General features: G+C 43.9%; 1 protein-coding gene and 1 non-coding gene across 10 annotated transcripts in view; both read right to left on the bottom strand.

The window, feature by feature from the left end:
- BRCA1 (BRCA1 DNA repair associated) overlaps window positions 1–19,336 on the bottom strand; it is a 73,521-nt gene that overhangs the window by 2,490 nt on the left and 51,695 nt on the right. For all 9 annotated transcript variants that reach the window (XM_032279508.1, XM_032279510.1, XM_032279513.1 and 6 more), the window contains 7 exons: window positions 16,977–17,064; window positions 14,863–14,940; window positions 14,330–14,370; window positions 8,522–8,605; window positions 2,913–2,967; window positions 2,157–2,230; window positions 971–1,031 (listed from right to left, as the gene is read on the bottom strand). In XM_032279508.1, coding sequence (XP_032135399.1) covers window positions 971–1,031; window positions 2,157–2,230; window positions 2,913–2,967; window positions 8,522–8,605; window positions 14,330–14,370; window positions 14,863–14,940; window positions 16,977–17,064 — 481 coding nt within the window. The remainder of the gene's footprint in view (window positions 1–970; window positions 1,032–2,156; window positions 2,231–2,912; window positions 2,968–8,521; window positions 8,606–14,329; window positions 14,371–14,862; window positions 14,941–16,976; window positions 17,065–19,336) is intronic.
- LOC116553549 lies at window positions 53–114 on the bottom strand. Its single transcript, XR_004269795.1, has one exon. It is a non-coding gene; the product is annotated as a U7 small nuclear RNA (small nuclear RNA).

Genomic DNA, 19,336 nt, shown 5'->3' with positions numbered 1-19,336 from the left:
AGGCTTGAGCCACGGCGCCCGGCCTCTTTTCTTTTTTTTTTTTTTAAGTGAAAGAGGCCTTCTGGCAAAAACCGGAAAGCCTGCTAGACAAATTCTAAAAGAGCTGTAACACTTATACTTTCTTTTTTCTTTCTGAGACACGGTCCCACTCTGTCGCCCAGGCTGGAGTGTAGTGGTATGATCATGGCTCACTGCAGCACTGACTTCTTGGGCTCAAGGGATCCTCCCACCTCAGCTTCCCAAGTAGCTGAAACTACAGGCATGTACCATCACACCCAGCTAGTTTTTAAATTTTTTGTAGAAATGAAGTCTCCCTATGTTGCCCAGGCTAGTCTTGAACTCCTAGGCTCCTTGGCCTCCACATTGGCCTCCCAAAGTGCTGGGATTATAGGTGTGATCTACCATGCCTAGCCTTGATTTACATTTTCTGTGATGAACATTCATATCGAACCCCCACCCCATGGAAACAGTTCATGTATTACTTTTTTTTTTTTTTTTTTTTTTTGGGACGGAGTTTCGCTCTTGTTACCCAGGCTGGAGTGCAATGGCGCGATCTTGGCTCACCGCAACCTCCGCCTCCTGGGTTCAGGCAATTCTCCTGCCTCAGCCTCCTGAGTAGCTGGGATTACAGGCACGCACCACCATGCCCAGCTAATTTTTTGTATTTTTAGTAGAGACGGGGTTTCACCGTGTTGACCAGGATGATCTCGATCTCTTGACCTCGTGATCCACCCGCCTCGGCCTCCCAAAGTGCTGGGATTACAGGCTTGAGCCACCGCGCCCGGCCTTGTATTACTTTTACAATATAAAACAAACAACAATAAAAATGCCAACAAGACATTTTAGCCGTTCATTAGACAAATATTTAAAATGTGCCAAGAACTGTGCTATTCAAGCACCAGGTAATGAGTGGCAAACCAAACCCATGCAAAAGGACCCCATATAACACAGGTATATGCAAGCACCTTACCATGGAAGCCACTGTCCTCTGTCCAGGCATCTGGCTGCACAACCACAACTGCGTGGATACCCTGCATCCCCAGGAAGGAAACAGCATTGAAGTGTCAGAGCAGGACTACTGGAACTGTCACTTCATCATTTTTTTTTTGAGACAGGGTCTTGCTCTGTTGTCCAGGCTGGAGTGCAGTGGTATGATCGTTAGCTCACTGCAACCTCTGCCTCCTGGGCTTAAGCGATCCTTCTACCTCAGCCTCCCAAGTAGCTGGCACTACAGGCGCGTGCCACTACCCCTGGCTAATTTTATTTATTTTTTTAGAGACGGGGTTTCACCATGTTGGCCAGGATGGTCTTGATCTCCTGACTTTGTGATCCGCCTGTCTCAGCCTCCCAAAGTGCTGGAATTACAGGCGTGAGCCATAGCGCTCAGCAATTTTTTTGTATTTTTGGTAGAGATGGGGTTTTGCCATGTTGCCCAGGCTGGTCTTGAATTCCTAGGCTCAAGTGATTCTCCTACCTTGGCCTCCCAAAGTGTTAGGATTATAGGTGTGAGGCACTGAGCCCAGCCCATCGTTTTTTTTCTCTTTTTTTAGATGAAGTCTCACTCTGTCACCCAGGCTGGAGTGCAGTGGTGCAATCTTGGCTCACTGCAACCTCTGTCTTCCAGGTTCAAGCAATTCTCATGCCTCTGCCTCCCAAGTAGCTGGGATTACAGGCATGCTCCACCAGACCCAGCTAATTTTTGTATTTTTTTTTAGTAGAGATGGGGTTTCACCATGTTGGCAAGGCTGGTCTAAAACTCCTGACCTCAAGTGATCCACCTGCCTCGGCCTCCCAAAGTGCTGGGATTAGAGGCATGAGCCACCATGCCCGGCCTCCAGCCCATCATTTCTGGATTATTTGTTGAAACATGGTATGCTGGGGGAGTAGAGAGAGGAGTAGGAGGGGGATATGGCAAAAAGAGTTAGAGGGAAAGGGCCTTCCCTCAGTACATTTAGTATGTGCAGTTCTCAAGTCTGTACCCATCCCTTACAGACTTGAGAACTGCACATATTAAATATACTTCTGGCACAGGTACGTGGGGAGAGAAGGCTTCTGAGGCTATAGTAGGGGCATCCATAGGGACTGATTGCCAGTCTTGCTCAATCACAGGAGAGAACATTGTGTCCTCCCTCTCTGACAGGGCACCCAGTACTTACTGTGCCAAGGGTGAATGATGAAAGCTCCTTCACCACAGAAGCCCCACACAGCTGCACCATCCACTCCAGTTGATCTGAACAGGACATTTAGATGTAAAATCACCACAGTAATCTGTGTACTTAACGCAGGCCCTCTGCCCTACACTTTCTGGATGAAGGCTTATAGCAAGACCCTCAGTGGGAGAGTCTGTCTCTCTGCTCCAAAGGACTACAGTCTTAAAGTAGTAGGGGTATGGATTTTAAGTCAATTTGCCACTGATAAGCTGCATACTCTGGTTATCAGTCTCCATAAGGCCACTTGGTAGATAAGGTTTGATAGTCTCTCAAATAAAATGCTTGAAAGAAAAAAAAAAGATTGAAGATCTAATTTCCATTAATTTGCTAAATTGCTGGCTAAGACACTGTGAAAAAACACTCACCTTCTTTTCCTCCCTTCCTCCCTGCATCCTAACTCTGTGCTGGTAATTGATAATCACGGCCACTGAAAATATCATACTTGGTGATAATTACTGTAAATGTCAAGAGATGGGAAAATAATTCATCCAGTTAAAAAAAATACACATCATCCTGCTTAGAGACTCAGCGGGGAAAGGTTACATGCTGAGCTGGAATCCATATACTCAGGGGAACAGAAATCAGAAGAGACTGGAGATTTCACCAATCTGAGGAACCCTCATTGGGGGATCTTGCTTGTAACACTCCGCTATGTAAGACAAAGGCTAGTGCTGGAACTCTGCAGTTCTCCCAGGCTCTTACCTGTGGGCATGTTGGTAAAGGGTCCATAACAACAGATTTCTAGGCCCCTGAAGATCTGGAAGAGAGGAAGAGAGAGTGACAGGGGAATAGAGAGAAAGAAAATTTAGTTATAAAAGAATTGGCTTTTATTAAAAAAACAGACTTTCAAAAAGGAAGAGCTTTTCTTTTTCTTTTGTTCACCACCTGATGATTTCTGCTGTTACTTCCCAGGGACAAGCAGAGCAATGTCCAGAACACTAAGGGATTTCAGAAGACCTTTTTGAAGTGCATATGTAGTGGACCTGCACTCTACCAGCATTCCTTGTCATTCAAGGACTGAGCACCTCAGTCACCAATCAGGCCCAGGCTCCTCCCTAATGATCTCTGCAGGTGCTTTTACTTCTTAGATGCAAAGGAAAAATAAGGTCCTTCTGTATGTTTAATAAAAGGCTTGGATGGCTAGAAATTCAAAGCTAGTGGCTGAAGTTTGATGTTTATCCAGACTTAGTACCTCAATACTCACCATGACCCCATCAGCAGAGGAGTCTATGTTGATTTTAGATGTACATGCTCCTTGTCTCCTGACTTTCTTTCAGCCCCCCAAACACCTGTTCTTCACACTACTCTGAGAATGGCCATTGCATCTTTAGGCCACCTAAGCAGTTTTTAAACTAGAAGTGAAGCCAGGTTCTGCCTTTCTTCATTGAACTGGTCTGACTGCCTGGTTTCCTTAAGACACAGATCACACCACAGCTCCTTTTCCACTTACAGGGCTTGGCAACACTGTTCAAAAGAACTTTCTGTGATAGTCAAAATGTTCTGTATCAGTGCTAATAAGGTAGCCATGTGTCACATAGAGTTATTGAGCACTGGAGATGTGGTAAGGGTGAACGAGGAACTAAACTTCGTGTTTTAATTATTTTCTTTGACAAGATGAGGTCTCATTCTGTCACTCAGGCTGGAGTACAGTGGCATGACTATAGACTGCTACAGCACTGAACTCCTGGGTCCAAGTAATCCTCCCACCTCAGCCTCCTAAGTACCTGGGACTACAGGTTCATACCACCACGACTGGATGATTTGTAAAAATTTAAATTTACAGTCCCATGTGGCTGGTGGCAACAGTGTGGGACAGTGCAAATTCTCATATATACATTGGGATAAGTTCTTAGGAAAGAACTTGGGTATCACTTAAAAATAAACCCTGCTGGGTGTGGTGGCCCACATCTGTAATCCCAGCACTTTGGGAGGCCATGGCAGACAGATGACCTGAGGTCAGAAGTTCGAGAACAGCCTGACCAATATGGAGAAACCCCATCTCTACTAAAAACACAAAATTAGCCAGGCGTGGTGGCACATGTTTGTAATGCCAGCTACTGGGGAGGCTGAGGCAGAAGAATTGCTTGAACCCAGGAGGCAGAGGTTGGGGTGAGACGATTTCACGCCATTGCCCTCTAGCCTGGGCAATAAGAATGAAACTCCATCTCAAAAAGTAAAACAAAAACAAAAAACAAAAAACCCCAATAAACCCTATATTTGTATCATTTGGATGGATATGTTTTGGGTAACTCTCAGTCTCTTGACCCTCTTCCTACCTTTCCATTTCAATAAAAAGAAAATTGCCAAGGCCTAAAATTCAGCTGGCCTCAAAGAGACTGTGATAGAGAAAAATCAGGAAGGTAAAAAAAATACACGGATGGCTTCTTAGAAAGTGGTCACCTTCCCCACTGACAGACAGACACACAGACAGACACACACACACGGACGGACGGACACACACACACACACACACACACACACACACATACACATATTACAGCCAGAGGGAAAAGAACGGAGAGCAGGACAAATCTGTTTGTTTTAAAGGACGGCATCCATCTGTGCCACTCTCACTATCTGTATGAATAAACTGTACCCCCAAACTGTGGACAGGACCTGCATGCTCCTAATGCTAGAAGTTCTCCCTTGGCAGCTAGCTGGAGCCAAATGGTGACATGAAAAGTACAAAAGAGGCTGGGTGCAGTGGCTCACACCTGTAATACCAGCACTTTGGTAGGCTGAAGCAGGCGAATCACGAGGTCAAAAGATAGGGACCATCTTGGCCAACATGGTGAAACCCCGTCTCTACTAAAAATACAAAAAATAGCTGGGCATGGGGGCACACGCCTGTAATCCCAGCAACTCAGGAGGCTGAGGCAGGAGAATCACTTGAACCCAGAAGGCGGAGGCTGCAGTAAGCCAAGATCATGCCACTGCACTCCAGCCTGGTGACAAAGTGAGACTCTGTCTCAAAAAAAAAAAAAAGAAAAAAAAAGGTACAAAAGATTAGGAATGTATCCAGGCTAACACTCAGTGATGAGGATGTCTAGTTATGAGATAAGAAATTTGAAGTTTCACCTCTACATATACATTTCTCTTCCAGAAGAAAACACTATGGTGACATTCCATATCTTCAGGATGTCATTACTTTGACCACATACTTTCCATTATTGCTATTCTGCATGGAGGAAAAAACCCAAAGCACTACATTTTCTTTTTAAAGAAGGGAAGAATCTGGTGCTAATACTGCATAGCATACAGCGGAGTAAAAACAGAGGACTGGCTCACATGGAACTCCCCTGTGGTAAATGAGAAGCAGAAATAAGGCCAGCAGCTTTTCTTGGCATCTGGAACAATTACTTGATAGGCTCAGAAGATAAGAACAGGCTGACCTCAAGAGTTCAAAACGCCAGGCTTGATTTGTGATCATGCCCAAGGCAGTTTTCCTTAGGAAATTACCTCTACTGGTTCCCTCTTAAGTTTCTATGAAGGGACAGGAAGTGCTTGGTGGAAAGATGTTTCGTTTTGTTTTAAGACAAGGTCTCACAATGTTGCCCAGGCTGGAGTGCAGTAGCACGATCATGGCTCATTACAGCCTCGACCTCCCAGACTCAAGCATTCTTCTCACCTTAGCCTCCTGAGTAGCTGGGAACACAGGAATGTGCCTCAACATCCAGCTAATTTTTCAATTTTTTTGTAGAGACAAGGTCTCACTACGGTAACCCAGGCTAGTCTTGAACTCCTGGGCTCAAGGGATCCTCCTGTCTTGGCCTTCCAAAGTGCTGGGATTATAGGCATGAGCCACTGCACCTAGCTGGGATGTTCTGAAATGCCTGGTAGTGCACACATGAAAAAGGAAGAAAAGCAGACTGGGAACATAGCACCTACCTAGCCAGTGAGCTGAGAAAGTAGCCAGCTCAGGCCCGACAGGTAGGTGTGAAATCCTGCACAGAGTTCTCCCTGAGAAGAAGTCATAGTTCTGCCTACGTCATTTGCTACAATATGATCTGGAGAAAGTCATTGAGTCTTCTTGGGTCTCATTTCCAAAGTTGTTAGAATGCTCTATTTTTTTTCTTCTGTGAAGCCCTTCAACAACTTTTCTTTCTTTTTTTTTTTTTTGAGACAGAGCTTCACTCACGTTACCCAGGCTGGAGTGCAATGGCGTGATCTCAGCTCACCACAACCTCCACCTCCTGGGTTCAGGCAATTCTCCTGCCTCAGCCTCCTGAGTAGCTGGCATTACAGGCACGCACCACCATGCCCGGCTAATTTTTTGTATTTTTAGTAGAGACGGGGTTTCACCATGTTGACCAGGATGGTCTCGATCTCTTGACCTCGTGATCCACCCGCCTCGGCCTCCCAAAGTGCTGGGATTACAGGCTTGAGCCACCGCGCCCGGCCTACCAACTTTTCAAGAAACTATGGTATTATCATTAAGAGTTTAGACTTGGAGGCTGGGTGCAGTGGCTCATGCACTTTGGGAGGCCAAGGCAAGTGGATCACTTGAGACTAGGAGTTTAAGATCAGCCTGGCCGACAGGGCAAAACCCCCTCTCTAATAAAAATACAAAAATTAAGGCCAGGCGCGGTGGCTCACCCCTGCTATCCTAGCACGTTGGGAGGCTAAGGCAGGCGGATCATCTGAGGTCAGGAATTCGAGACCAGCCTGGCCAACGTGGTGAAACCCTGTCTCTACTAAAATTACCAAAAAATTATATGGGTGTGGTGGGACACACCTGTAATCCCAGCTACTTGGGAGGCTGAGGCACGAGAATTGCTTGAACCCAGGAAGCAGAGGCTGCAATGAGCTGAGATTGTGCCACTGCACTCCAGACTGGGCAACAGAATGAGACAAAAAATTAGCTGGGTGTGGTGGTGCATGCCTGTAATCCTAGCTACTTGGCAGGAGAAGGCACGAGAATTACTTGAACTTGGGAGATAGAGGTTGCAATGGGCAGAGATAGTGCCACTACACTCCAGTATGGGTGACAGAGCAACACTCTGTCTCAAAAAATAAATTAACAAAGAGTTTAGACTTGGAGCTAGACTTCCTGAGTTCAACTTCTAGTTCCATCATTTACTAGCTGTGTGACTTTGGGCAACTTATTCAACCTCGCTGAGCCTCAATTTTCTCATCCGTAATAGGCGTAATTATAGTACATACCTCATAGAGCTGTCGTAAAATTGTTAATTAGTTAAAACATGGCTGAACCTTTAGAGCAGTCCCTGGCATACAGTGATCTTTTTTTTTTTTTGAGACCTTCTCTCTGTTATCCAGGCTAGAGTGTAGCGATGCAATCTCGGTTCACTGCAACCCCCACCTCTTGAGCTCAAGAGATCCTCCCAACTCAGCCTTCCAAGTAGCTGGAACTACAGGTTCTAATGCCCCCACGCCCGGTTAATTTTTGTATATGTTTTTTTGGCAGAGATGGGGTTTTGCCATGTTGCCCAGGCTGGTATTGAACTCCTCTGCTCAAACAATCTTCCTACCTCAGCCTCCCAAAGTGCTGGGATTACAGGAATGAGCCACTGTGCCAGGCCTAGTGAACATTATATAAATTTTAGTTTTAGCTCTTATTAATCAATTCCTCTTCTTTGTTTCCACAGAGAGCACTGTGCATGCCCTGCTCACAGCATTTATCATACTGTTTTAGAGAAAGACATCCTGGGCCGGGCATGGTGGCTCATGCCTGGAATCCTAGCACTTAGGGAGGCCGAGGTGGGGGGATCACCTGAGGTCAGGAGTTCAAGATCAGCCTGTACAACACAGTGAAACCCTGTCTCTACTAAAAATATGAAAAATTAGCCCAGTGTGGTGGTACGTGCCTGTAATCCCAGCTACTTGAGAGGTTGAGGCAGGAGAATTGCTTGAGCCTGGGAAGTGGAGTTTTCAGTAAGCTGAGATCATGCCACTGCACTCCAGCCTGTGTGACATAGCGAGACTCCATCTTGGGGGAAAAAGAGAGAGAAAAAGAGAAAGATACCCTGATGAAGTGAAAAGAGCAAAGGCTTTAGATTCCCATCGGCTTTAAGTCCCAGCTCTTCTACTTATCAGCTGAGATCTGAACCCCAGATAGGAATCCAAATTACATAGCCTCTCTAAATCTCTTAGTTCTATCATTCATAAAGTAGAGACAATACTTATTTATGTGGTTGGGTCAGAAAAGTGAAAAAGTAACCTGTGTGAAAGTACCTAGCAGTGTGTATATATGTAACAAGCCTTACAAGATGAAGTGAATCATCTCAAGAAAGGGGATTGGAATACAGAGTGGTAGGATGAGATTTTTGTCAACTTGAGGGAGGGAGCTTTACCTTTCTGCCCTGGGATTCTCTTGCTCGCCTTGGACCTTGGTGGTTTCTTCCATTGACCACATCTCCTCTGACTTCAAAATCATGCTGAAAGAAAATAAACACAAACCATCAAGATCAGAGAAAGAGAAGCTTCCTTCAATGGAAGTGGAGCAGGCTCGTCATATTTAAGGCATTCAAGCTGGGTGTGGTGGCTCATGACCTGTAATCCCAGCACTTTGTGAGGCCAAGGCGGGTGGATCACTTGAGGTCAGGTGTTTTAGACCAACCTAGCCAACGTGGTGAAACCCCATCTCTACTAAAAAAAAAAATACAAGGCTGGGCATGGTGGCTCACGCCTGTAATCCTAGCACTTTGGAAGGCTGAGGCAGGTGGATCATTTGAGGTCAGGAGTTCAAGACCAGCCTGGCCAACATGGTGAAAACTTGTCTCTACTAAAATACAAAAAATTAGCTGTGCGTGCTGGTGGGCGTCTGTAATCCCAGCTACTCGGAAGGCTGAGGCAGGAGAATCGTTTGAACCTGGGAGGCGGAGGTGGCAATGAGCCGAGATCTCTCCACTGCACTGCAGCCTGGGTGACAGAGTGAGACTCTGTCTCAAAAAAATAAATAAATTAGGTCGGGTGAGGCACTTTGGGAGGCTGAGGTGGGCAGATCACAAGGTCAGGGGTTCAAGACCAGTCTGGCCGACATGGTGAAACCCCGTCTCTACTAAAAATACAAAAATTAGCTAGGCATTGTAGCACGTGCCTGTAATCCCATCTTCTTGGGAAGCTGAGGCAGGAGGATAGCTTGAGACCCATCTGGGCAACACAGTGATACCCCTTCTCTACAAAAGATATATAAAACTTCAACTATTTGCGTGTGCACGGTTGCGTGTGCCTGCAGTCCCAATTTCTTGGGAAGCTGAGGCTGGAGGATCACTTGAGCCCAAGAGTTGGAGGTTGCAGTGAACTATGATCACATCACATCACTCCCGACTGGGTAACAAAGTGAGACCCTGCTTTAAAAACAAAAGAAAAAAAGAAAACAAAAACCTGACCACAAGTGAAAGGAAAGAAAGAAAATAAGGAAAAGAGAAAGAGAGAGGAGGGCCGGGTATGGTGGTTCAATCCTATAATCTCAGCACTTTGGGAGGCCGAGGCAGGCAGATCACCTGAGGTCAGGAGTTCGAGACCAGTCTGCCCAACATGGTGAAACCCTGACTCTACTAAAAATTATCCAGGCCTGGTGGCGGATGCCTGTAATCCCAGCTACTCGGGAGGCTGCGGCAGGAGAATCACTTGAACCCAAGAGGTGGAGGTTGCAGTAAGCTGAGAAAATACCCTGGGTGACAAAAGTGAGAAACTCCATCTCAAAAAAAAGAAAAAGAAAAAAGAAAAAGAATTTGCTGGGCAGAGATTTGACCAAAAGCAAGTAAAATCATTCTATTTGGTATACCAGGTGAAATGACCATGATCTCAGCTGTTGAAATCACTCACTGAAGCATATCTTTGTGTGCAGAAATTAACAATTAGTTTTCACCTCACTAGGACTTAACATATTTTAATTTTCAACGTCTATCTCCTCTCAAAACATTCACTTAGCATTTAGATTAAACTGCTAATACAGCGCTGTTATAAAGATAACAGATAAATTCCCTATCTTCTATATCAACTGTAATATTATCATTTAAAGAAATATAGGCTTTTCAAATTTCCACTGAGAGATTTACACAGTTAACGGAAACAAAATGATAAAATATACATTTAACATACTGAAGAATGTTAGAGGCTTTTCATAATCACTATTATGACAGGTCATGGACAGGAGAATAAAGAATAATGAGACTGGGGAGAAATTTGAGGAAGAATGCTTAGAAACAATTCTGACCGAAACTCAGATTGTAAGGAAGGCCACAGGTGTTGCCAAGAGTTTTGTGAAGAAAAATAAAGGCAAGAGTATAACCACCAGTTATTACTAGTGGAAGAATACCTGATGTTTCCTAGTTACTTGAATGAGGAGTCTAGTGATAAATTTGTCATTTATTTGAAAACTCCCATGTTTATAGTTCTGATTGTATCCGCTTCATACGATGTGTCCAACTGCCGATTTAACCTCTCTATCCAGATGTCTAGTATATATCTCAAAATTCACGCATCTGGCTGGGCACAGTGGCTCACACCTGTAATCCCAGCACTTTAGGAGGCCAAGGTGGGTGGATTACCCAAGGTCAGGAGTTTGAGACCAGCCTGGCTAATATGGTGGGTGCCTGTAATCCCAGATACTCGAGAGGCTGAGGCAGAACTGCTCGAACCTGGGAGGCAGAGGCTGCAGTGACCGAGATTGCACAACTGTACTCCATGCACTCTAGCGTGGGTAACAGAATGAGACTCCATCTCCAAGAAAAAGATAAAATAAAAATTCACGCATCTAAAACAGAGTTCCTGATTCCACTCCTGCTTTCTGCCCTTCCCACTCCCCCAAATTCCCTACCATGTCTTCCTTATCTAATTTAACATTACTAACAAGATCAGGCCAAAACTCAAATGTCCCCCCTTCAATTTCTCTTTACCTTACTGTCCAAATTTAATCCATTAGCAAGTCCTATCTTCAAACATATCCCAAACCAACCTGTTTTTTTTTTAAACCTTCTCCCCACCACCAATCACAAGGATAAAATCTGAATTCCTTACCATGGCTCACACTAAATACTATGTGATTTGGCCAGCATCTATGATCTTCTCCCATTCCTTGTCTAATCTCTGCCTCCATACATAATTTGCCAATTACTACTCTTCAGCTACACTGGCCTATCTTTTATTATTATTATTATTATTATTATTATTTTTTGAGACGGAGTCTTGTTCTGTCACCCAGGCTGGATGGAGTGCAGTAGCGCCATCTTGGCTCACTATAATCTACCTCCCGGGTTCAAATGATTCTCCTGCTTCAGCCGCCCAAGTAGCTGGGATTACAGGCTCGTGCCACCACCCGCAGCTAATTTTTGCATTTTTTTTTTTTTTTTTTTGAGACGGAGTCTCACTCTGTTGCCCAGGCTGGACTGCAGTGGCATGATAGCTCTTTGCAACCTCTGCCTCCCAGGTTCAAGCAGTTCTGCCTCAGCCTCCCAAGTAGCTGGGACTACAGATGCCCACCATGCCTCGCTAATTTCTGTATTTTTAGTAGAGATGGGGTTTCACCACATTGGCCAGGCTGTTCTCAAATTCCTGACTTTGTGATCTGCCTGCCTCGGCCTCCCAAAGTGTTGGGATTACAGGCGTGAGCCACCGCCCAGCCTAATTTTTGCACTTTTTTTTTTTTTTTTTTGGCAGAGTCTTGTTCTGTTGCCAGGTGCCAGGCTGGAGTGCAGTGGCACGATCTTGGCTCACTGCAACCTCCACCTCCTGGGTTCAAGCAATTCTCCTGACTCAGCCTCCCGAGTAGCTGGGATTACAAACACATGCGACCATACCCGGCTAATTTTTGTATTTTTTTTTTTTAGTATAGACGGGGTTTCACCATGTTGGCCAGGATGGTCTTGATCTCTTAACCTCGTGATCTGCCCGCCTCGGACTCCCAAAGTGCTGGGATTACAGGCATGAGCCACCGTGCCTGGCCAACTTTTGCATTTTTAAAAAGAGATGGGGTTTTGCTACGTTGGCCCGGCTAGTCTTGAGCTCCTGACCTCAGGTGATCTGCCTGCCTCAGCCTCCCAGAGTGCTGGGATTATAGGCATGAGCCACCATGCCCGGCCCTTTTATTATTATTTGAGATGGGAGTCTTGCTCTGTCATCCAGGCTGGAGTACAGTGCAATCCTGGATCACTGCAGCCTCCCCCTCCCAGGTTCAAGCAATTCTCCTGCCTTGGCCTCTGGAGTAGCTGGGATAACAGCCACATGCCACCATGCCTGGCTAGTTTTTTTTTTTTTTTTTGAAGACAGTCTTGCTCTGGCACCCAGGCTGGAGTGCAGTGGCATGATCTCAGCTCACTCTAGCCTCCGCCTCCTGGGTTCAAGTGATTCTCTTGCCTCAGCCTCCCAAGTAACTGGGACTACAGGCTCGTGCCACCACACCTGGCTAACTTTTTGTATTTTTAGTAGAGACAGGGTTTTACCGTGTTAGCCAGGATGATCTTGATCTCCTGACCTTGTGATCTGCCCACCTTGGCCTCCCAACGTGCTGGGATTACAGGCATGAGCCACCGCACCTGGCCTAGTTTTTTATATTTTTGGTAGAGGTGGTAGCATGAGCTACCATGCCTGGCCAACACTGGCCTATCTTTTAAAAATAAATCAAGCTCTGGCCGGGTGTGGCAGTGGCTCATGCCTGTAATCCCAGGACTTTGGGAGGCTGAGGCAGGCGGATCACTTGAGGTCAGGAGTTTCAGACCAGGCTGGCCAATAAGGTAAAACCCCACCTCTACCAAAAATATAAAAAACTAGCTGGGCATGGTGGCATGTGCCTGTAATCCCAGCTACTCGGGAGACCAAGGCAGGAGAATCACTTGAACCCAGGAGGTGGAGTTTGCAGGGAGCCAAGACTGTGCCACTGTACTCCAGCTTGGGGTATACAGTGAGACTCCGTCTCAAAAAAAAAAAAAAAAGCAAAAATCAAAAAACCAAGCTCCTTATTATCACAAGACCTTTATGTTTGCTATTCCTCTGCCTATAACATACATTCCCTCCAGTTTTCAAGGACAATTCTTTCTTGTTATTTAGGTCTCAGCTCAATCTTTTGAGAAAGGCCTTCCCTGGCCTCCTTAAACGAAAGTAATCAACAACCTTTACTGCTATCTAATTCATCTTTATTGTGTATCTCCCCTCAATAGAACCTGAATCCTACCAGGGACTTGGTTAGTCTTGTTTACTGCTAGTGCCCAGCACATAGCAGGCTCACATAAATAGCCACTAAATAAAAGTTAAAACCAACACAAATATCATTTAATTAATTATGAATATATTGAATTGTGTATAATAGTTTATAAAATTATTTTCACATTTTATTTTGCCTGATCTGTTGTTAGAGAAGCTCTCAGATGGCTGTTCTAAAATTATTCCTCCTCCTACACTCTATTTACCTCTCACTGTTCTCAGTATCATAAAGTGCGACATCTTTTAGAAGTTATCTGAATTCTAAACAGATACATTTGCATGTATATATATGTATATATGCATATGTGCACACACAAGCACACCTTTTTTTTTTCTTTTTAAAGAGATAGGGTCTTGCTCTGTCACCCAGGCTAGAGTGCAGTGGCATGATCATAGCTCACTGTAGCCTTGAACTCCTGAGCTCAAGTAATTCTCCCAGCTTAGCTTCCTCAGTAGCTAAGACTACAGGTGCACACTTCTATGCCTGGCTAATTAAAAAAAATTTTTTTGTGTGTAGACAGTATCTCACTCTGTTGCCCAGGCTGGTTCCAAACTCCTGGCCTCAAGCAATCCTCCTGTCTCAGCCTCCCAAAGTGCCGATATAAGTGTGAGGCACTGCACTTGGACTGCATATTAATATGAAGTATTTTTCTTCCAACAGTGAATGGTTTGTTTTCTACAAAAGTATATGTAAGTGGGCCCACTTCTTGTCCTTATGAATCTTTTTCTTCCCCTTCCCTTTTCCCCAAAGAAAGGACTGTTTCTTTTGAAATCTAGAACAAATGAGAACACAGAATATCCTGGTTTGCTCCGAATAATTATTGATGATCCCCATAATCAAAGAAAATTTGTGCATTATCAAGGAAAGTGGTGCATTGATGGAAGGAAGCAAATACATTTTTAACTATGTGACTCAATGATACCATGTCTCTGATTAGTTTGTAACATCAAGTACTTACCTCATTCAGCATTTTTCTTTCTTTAATAGACTGGGTCACCCCTAAGGAGATCACAAAAAAGACAGGTTACACACAGCAGAAGAACGTGCTCTTTTCATGGAGATGGAGAGGTCAGCGATTCACAAAAGAATGACAGAGAGGTCCTTTCCTTCGAAAGCCACAGCCCTTTAATAAGGCTTCTAGCAGCAGTTTCCCTCTGGAGACACAGTTGATGTTTAATTTAAACATTGTAAGTTTGGCTGCTGTACATGGATTCCTGCCAACTATTAAATAAATCCCTAGTTCCTATGCTACCATTGCTAGGAGCAGATTAGGTCCTATTAGTTATAAAAGGGACCCATTTTCCAGGCATCACCAGCTTATTTGAACAAAGTGATATGTATTAAAGATAAAGGTAGTTTTGTGTTACCATGAAAGACCTTTTGGTAATTCAGTCTCAGCATCAGCAAAAACCTTAGGTGTTAAAATGTTAAGTGTAAAAATGCAATTCTGAGGTGTTCAAGGGAGGATGGAAGAAATAGTATTGTACTTACAGAAATAGCTAACTACCCATTTTCCTCCTGCAATTCCCAGAAAATATTTCAGTGTCCGTTCACACACAAACTCAGCATCTGCAGAATGAAAAACATCCAAAGGATTAGAAGTTGAAAACACATTCAGAAAGTGCTGTTCTAAGAAGCTAAAGTGCCTCCAAGCACTTTGGAGGCCAAGGCGGGCGGATCACCTGAGGTCAGGAGTTCAAGACCAGCCCGACCAACATGGTGAAACCCCGTCTTAAAAAAAAAAAAAAAAAAAAAAGAAGCTCCCAATCTGGATTCATGATTCTAAAATCCTGGTGACAGAATCAGACACTGAAAACACCACTAATTATAACCAGCAGGTATGGATCTTTGGAAGCCTAGGAGAGGCTGATATGAAGACCAGAGGAAACGCCTATCAATGCCCTCTCCTCAACACCCATCTTCTAGATACTAAGGCTGGCTATAGATCTCCATTGTAGTGTTCAAGGAATTAGGAATTACCCATGTCAATAGTTTTGATTAATGTGGATGTGTATTACTAGATGGTAATATGTAAAAGGAGAAGAAAACAGTATTGTTGAAAACCTAAAGCTGAAATATCAATGTAATGACAAATTTTTACCCCTAGAATGTCCAATCTAGGGAGTCCTAACCCTCTAATATTTCCCTGAGAGGGATAGGAGAATACAGCGTTTTCAGAGCTTCTGTAAAAGTATTTCAGAAAGCAGTAGCTAAAGAATCACTTGTTTGTTTCCCAGTGTTTTAAAGGCCCTCCTGAAGAACTAAGCAAACTAAGGAAAGACCATTTAATTTTAAACAGGAGAAATGTATTTAACTCAATCCTAAACACAGTAGGCTACCTGCAAGCAGTAGCTGCAGCCATTCTCCCTCACAGAATTCCTTACAATTTTTGAAGTTTTTTTAACTGCTATAAAAATCCGATTTAATAATATGTGTGTGTATGTAAATATTTTGAGACGAAGTCTCGCTCTGTCGCCAGGCTGGAGTATGGTGGCACCATTTTTGGCTCACTGCAACCTCCACCTCCTGGGTTCAAGTGATTCTCCTGCCTCAGCTTCCTGGGTAGCTGAGACTACAGGCACGTGCCACTATTCCTAGCTAATTTTTTGTATTTTTAGTAGAGATGGGGTTTCATAATGTTGGCCAGGATGGTCTCAATCTCCTGACCTCATGATCTGCTCACCTCGGCCTCCCAAAGTGCTGGGATTACAGATGTGTGCCACCGCACACAGCAATATATATTAAACTTAAAAATTTAGCTCATTTTTAGTTCAAAAGTAGCAAATGTTATATTGCCTTTGAGTTTAAAGACTGAACTACTTTAGATTTAGTTTGCATTTTAAAGTTTTCTTTTTTTCTTTCTTTTTTTTCTGAGACGGAGTCTTGCTCTGTCGTCCAAGCTGGAGTGCAATGGCACAATCTCGGCTCACTGCAACCTCCGCCTCCTCAAGCGTTTCTCCTGCCTCAGCCTCCTGAGTAGCTGGGAGTACAGGTGCATGCTATCACGCTCGCCTAATTCTTTGTATTTTTAGTAGAGACGGAGTTAACGAGGATGGTCTCGATCTCATGACCTTGTGATCCGCCCGCCTCAGCCTCCCAAAGTGCTGGGATTATAGGCGTGAGCCACTATGCCTTGCCTCAAATTTTTTTTTTTCTTTCACCCAGGTTGGAGTGCAGTGGTGCGATCTCGGCTCACTGCAACATCTGCCTCCCAGGTTCAAGCAATTCTCCTGCCTCAGCCTCCTGACTAGCTGGGGTTATAGTCCTGTGCCACCACACCTGGCTAATTTTTGTATTTTTAGTAGAGACAGGGTTTCATCATATTGGTCAGGCTGATCTTGAACTCCTGACCTCATGATCTACCTGCCTTGGCCTCCCAAAGTACTGGGATTACATGGGTAAGCCACTGCACCCAGCCTACCTTCCAAATCTTAACCCAAAACAAAAAAGGGTAAGGAAACAGCAAAACTATTATTTGTCTTTCATAAAGTAATTGATTGACTATTAGAAGACTATCATCCATGCTATGCTTAACAACTATTCTAATTTTTTCATGTGGTTTTCTGCAGCAGATACAAAATATTCTGTTATAGTTCTTGGTATACCTGTTTTCATAACAACATGAGTAGTCTCTTCAGTAATTTGATTAGTTAAAGTGATGTGGTGTTTTCTGGCAAACTTGTACACGAGTACCTGAAATTAAATAAAATATTCCGTTATCATAAGTTACCTCTAGTACACAGCTTAGAACACTCAACATCCTACCATAGCACACGTTTACCTATGTAATAAACCTGCACATTCAGCACATATATCCCGAACTTAAAGTAAAAAAACCCACTAATTATCCTAGCTTTTAGTCTCCATTTTTCTGAGAGGGTACATTAAAAAAATTCTAAGATGCTTGAAGTCTCAAATAGTTTAATAAAAATTATGTACATATCAGCAGATGTAGAATTACAGCTAAGTATTGAAAATAATATTATACACCTACTATGTACCACAAAACTTAAAAAAATATATATTGGGCCGGACATGGTGGCTCAGGCCTGTAATTGCAGCACTTTGGGAAGTTGAGGTGGAAGGACTGCTTGAGCCCAGGAGTTTGAGACCAAGCTCAGCCTGGGCAATACAGTGAGATCTTATGTCTTAAAAAAAAAAAAAAAAGTAAAAAGAAAAAATACGTATTAATTTTTCTTTAATAGCAGATATCATTTGATTCCCTAAGATAGTTTCTCTGCATAGTGACATTCTACTGTACTATAAATGTATTAGCTTACACTTTATAAGCTGAGAGGTAAATAGTCTACACAAAAAGTTATGCTACAGACACATATGGCTTAAAACCAAGATTCAATCCTCTGACAATTACAAAACACTGAAATCAAGATGTTACTAAAAGTCAGTGCAAAAGCTATCATTCTCTCGTAAGGAGAAGGCTTAGAAGGGGTTCACATTCTTCCCAAAAGAAATTTAGAGTCCTCTAGCTATTATCTATCAACCAAATAAAAATCAATAGGCAGCAAAAAAAAATTAACCAGATCCATTATGGGCACAGTGACCTAACTGGTAGGTATTGTCTGATAAGTAACTTTGTTTACCAAGGGCCATCATTTACTGGCCATAGCCACCCACACCAGTGTTTACGTTCTGTGCAATACTGCCATGAAGGTCAGGCCATCTTTCTTTCATGTTGCCTCACTCCATACTGCCACAGGGCACTGAAATAATGCAGGCTAGAGAAGCTAATGACATCCACCCCTTTTGCCACCACCCTCTGCCAGGATCATTAGCAATTCTGACCTGATTAATTGCTGAAATCTCAGCTTTGAAACAGCGTTCAGTTACAGCAATGCTGAATGCTGAAAGATCATCTTAATATGGGCTTCAGAATTAATCATGTGTAATACAGTCAGTAGCTTTCATCATAAATTTACCACACTTCACCAAGTCTGAATAGAGCTCAAAGTTTTCCTCTTTGCTTGTTTAAAGACAACATGTACCCAAGCCACTTGTAGTATAATCTGCAGCTCAGAATTGCCCTTGAAAAAAAGATTAGACGGGCCGGGCGCGGTGGCTCAAGCCTGTAATCCCAGCACTTTGGGAGGCCGAGGCGGGTGGATCACAAGGTCAAGAGATCGAGACCATCCTGGTCAACATGGTGAAACCCCGTCTCTACTAAAAATACAAAAAATTAGCTGGGCATGGTGGCGCGTGCCTGTAATCCCAGCTACTCAGGAGGCTGAGGCAGGAGAATTGCCTGAACCCAGGAGGCGGAGGTTGCGGGGAGCCGAGATTGCGCCATTGCACTCCAGCCTGGGTAACAAGAGCGAAACTCCGTCTCAAAAAAAAAAAAAAAAAAAAAAGAAAAAAAGATTAGACCATTTCAGACATCTCTCAAAAGCTGAGCTTGCAAAACAAAGGGATAAAGAATGTTAATTTTCAATGAATACATACAGAATTCTGTAAGTGATCAAGAGCCACTGAAACAGACACAGGTAAGAGCTTTCGGAGAAAGTTGTTGGTCTGGACATGGGACTATGAGATGAAAACACTTACAGCCATCACTGTGCACTTGCTTGTTGTATCTACCAGGGCAGCCACAGCTTGCTTTGCCCTTTTAGTAGTGGGATACAACTGGCCACAGAGATGTTATGCTAAGTCACTATCTATGAAGAAGTTAGGATGAAGAATCCTAGGAAGGATATATTAAGAAAGATATTTCAGGCCAGGCGCGGTGGCTCAAGCCTGTAATCCCAGCACTGTGGGAGGCCGAGGTGGGTGGATCACGAGGTCAAGAGATCGAGACCATCCTGGTCAACATGGTGAAACCCCGCCTCTACTAAAAATACAAAAAATTAGCTGGGCATGGTGGCGTGTGCCTGTAATCCCAGCGACTCAGAAGGCTGGGGCAGGAGAATTGCCTGAACCCAGGAGGCGGAGGTTGCGGTGAGCCGAGATCGCT

The sequence above is a fragment of the Sapajus apella genome, unplaced genomic scaffold (assembly GCF_009761245.1).
Source record: "Sapajus apella isolate SASKATOON/1434 unplaced genomic scaffold, GSC_monkey_1.0 scaffold12, whole genome shotgun sequence".
Lineage (NCBI taxonomy): Eukaryota > Metazoa > Chordata > Mammalia > Primates > Cebidae > Sapajus > Sapajus apella.
The sequence above is the reverse complement of the archived record's forward strand: the minus strand, read 5'-3'. Positions and strand labels throughout refer to the sequence as shown.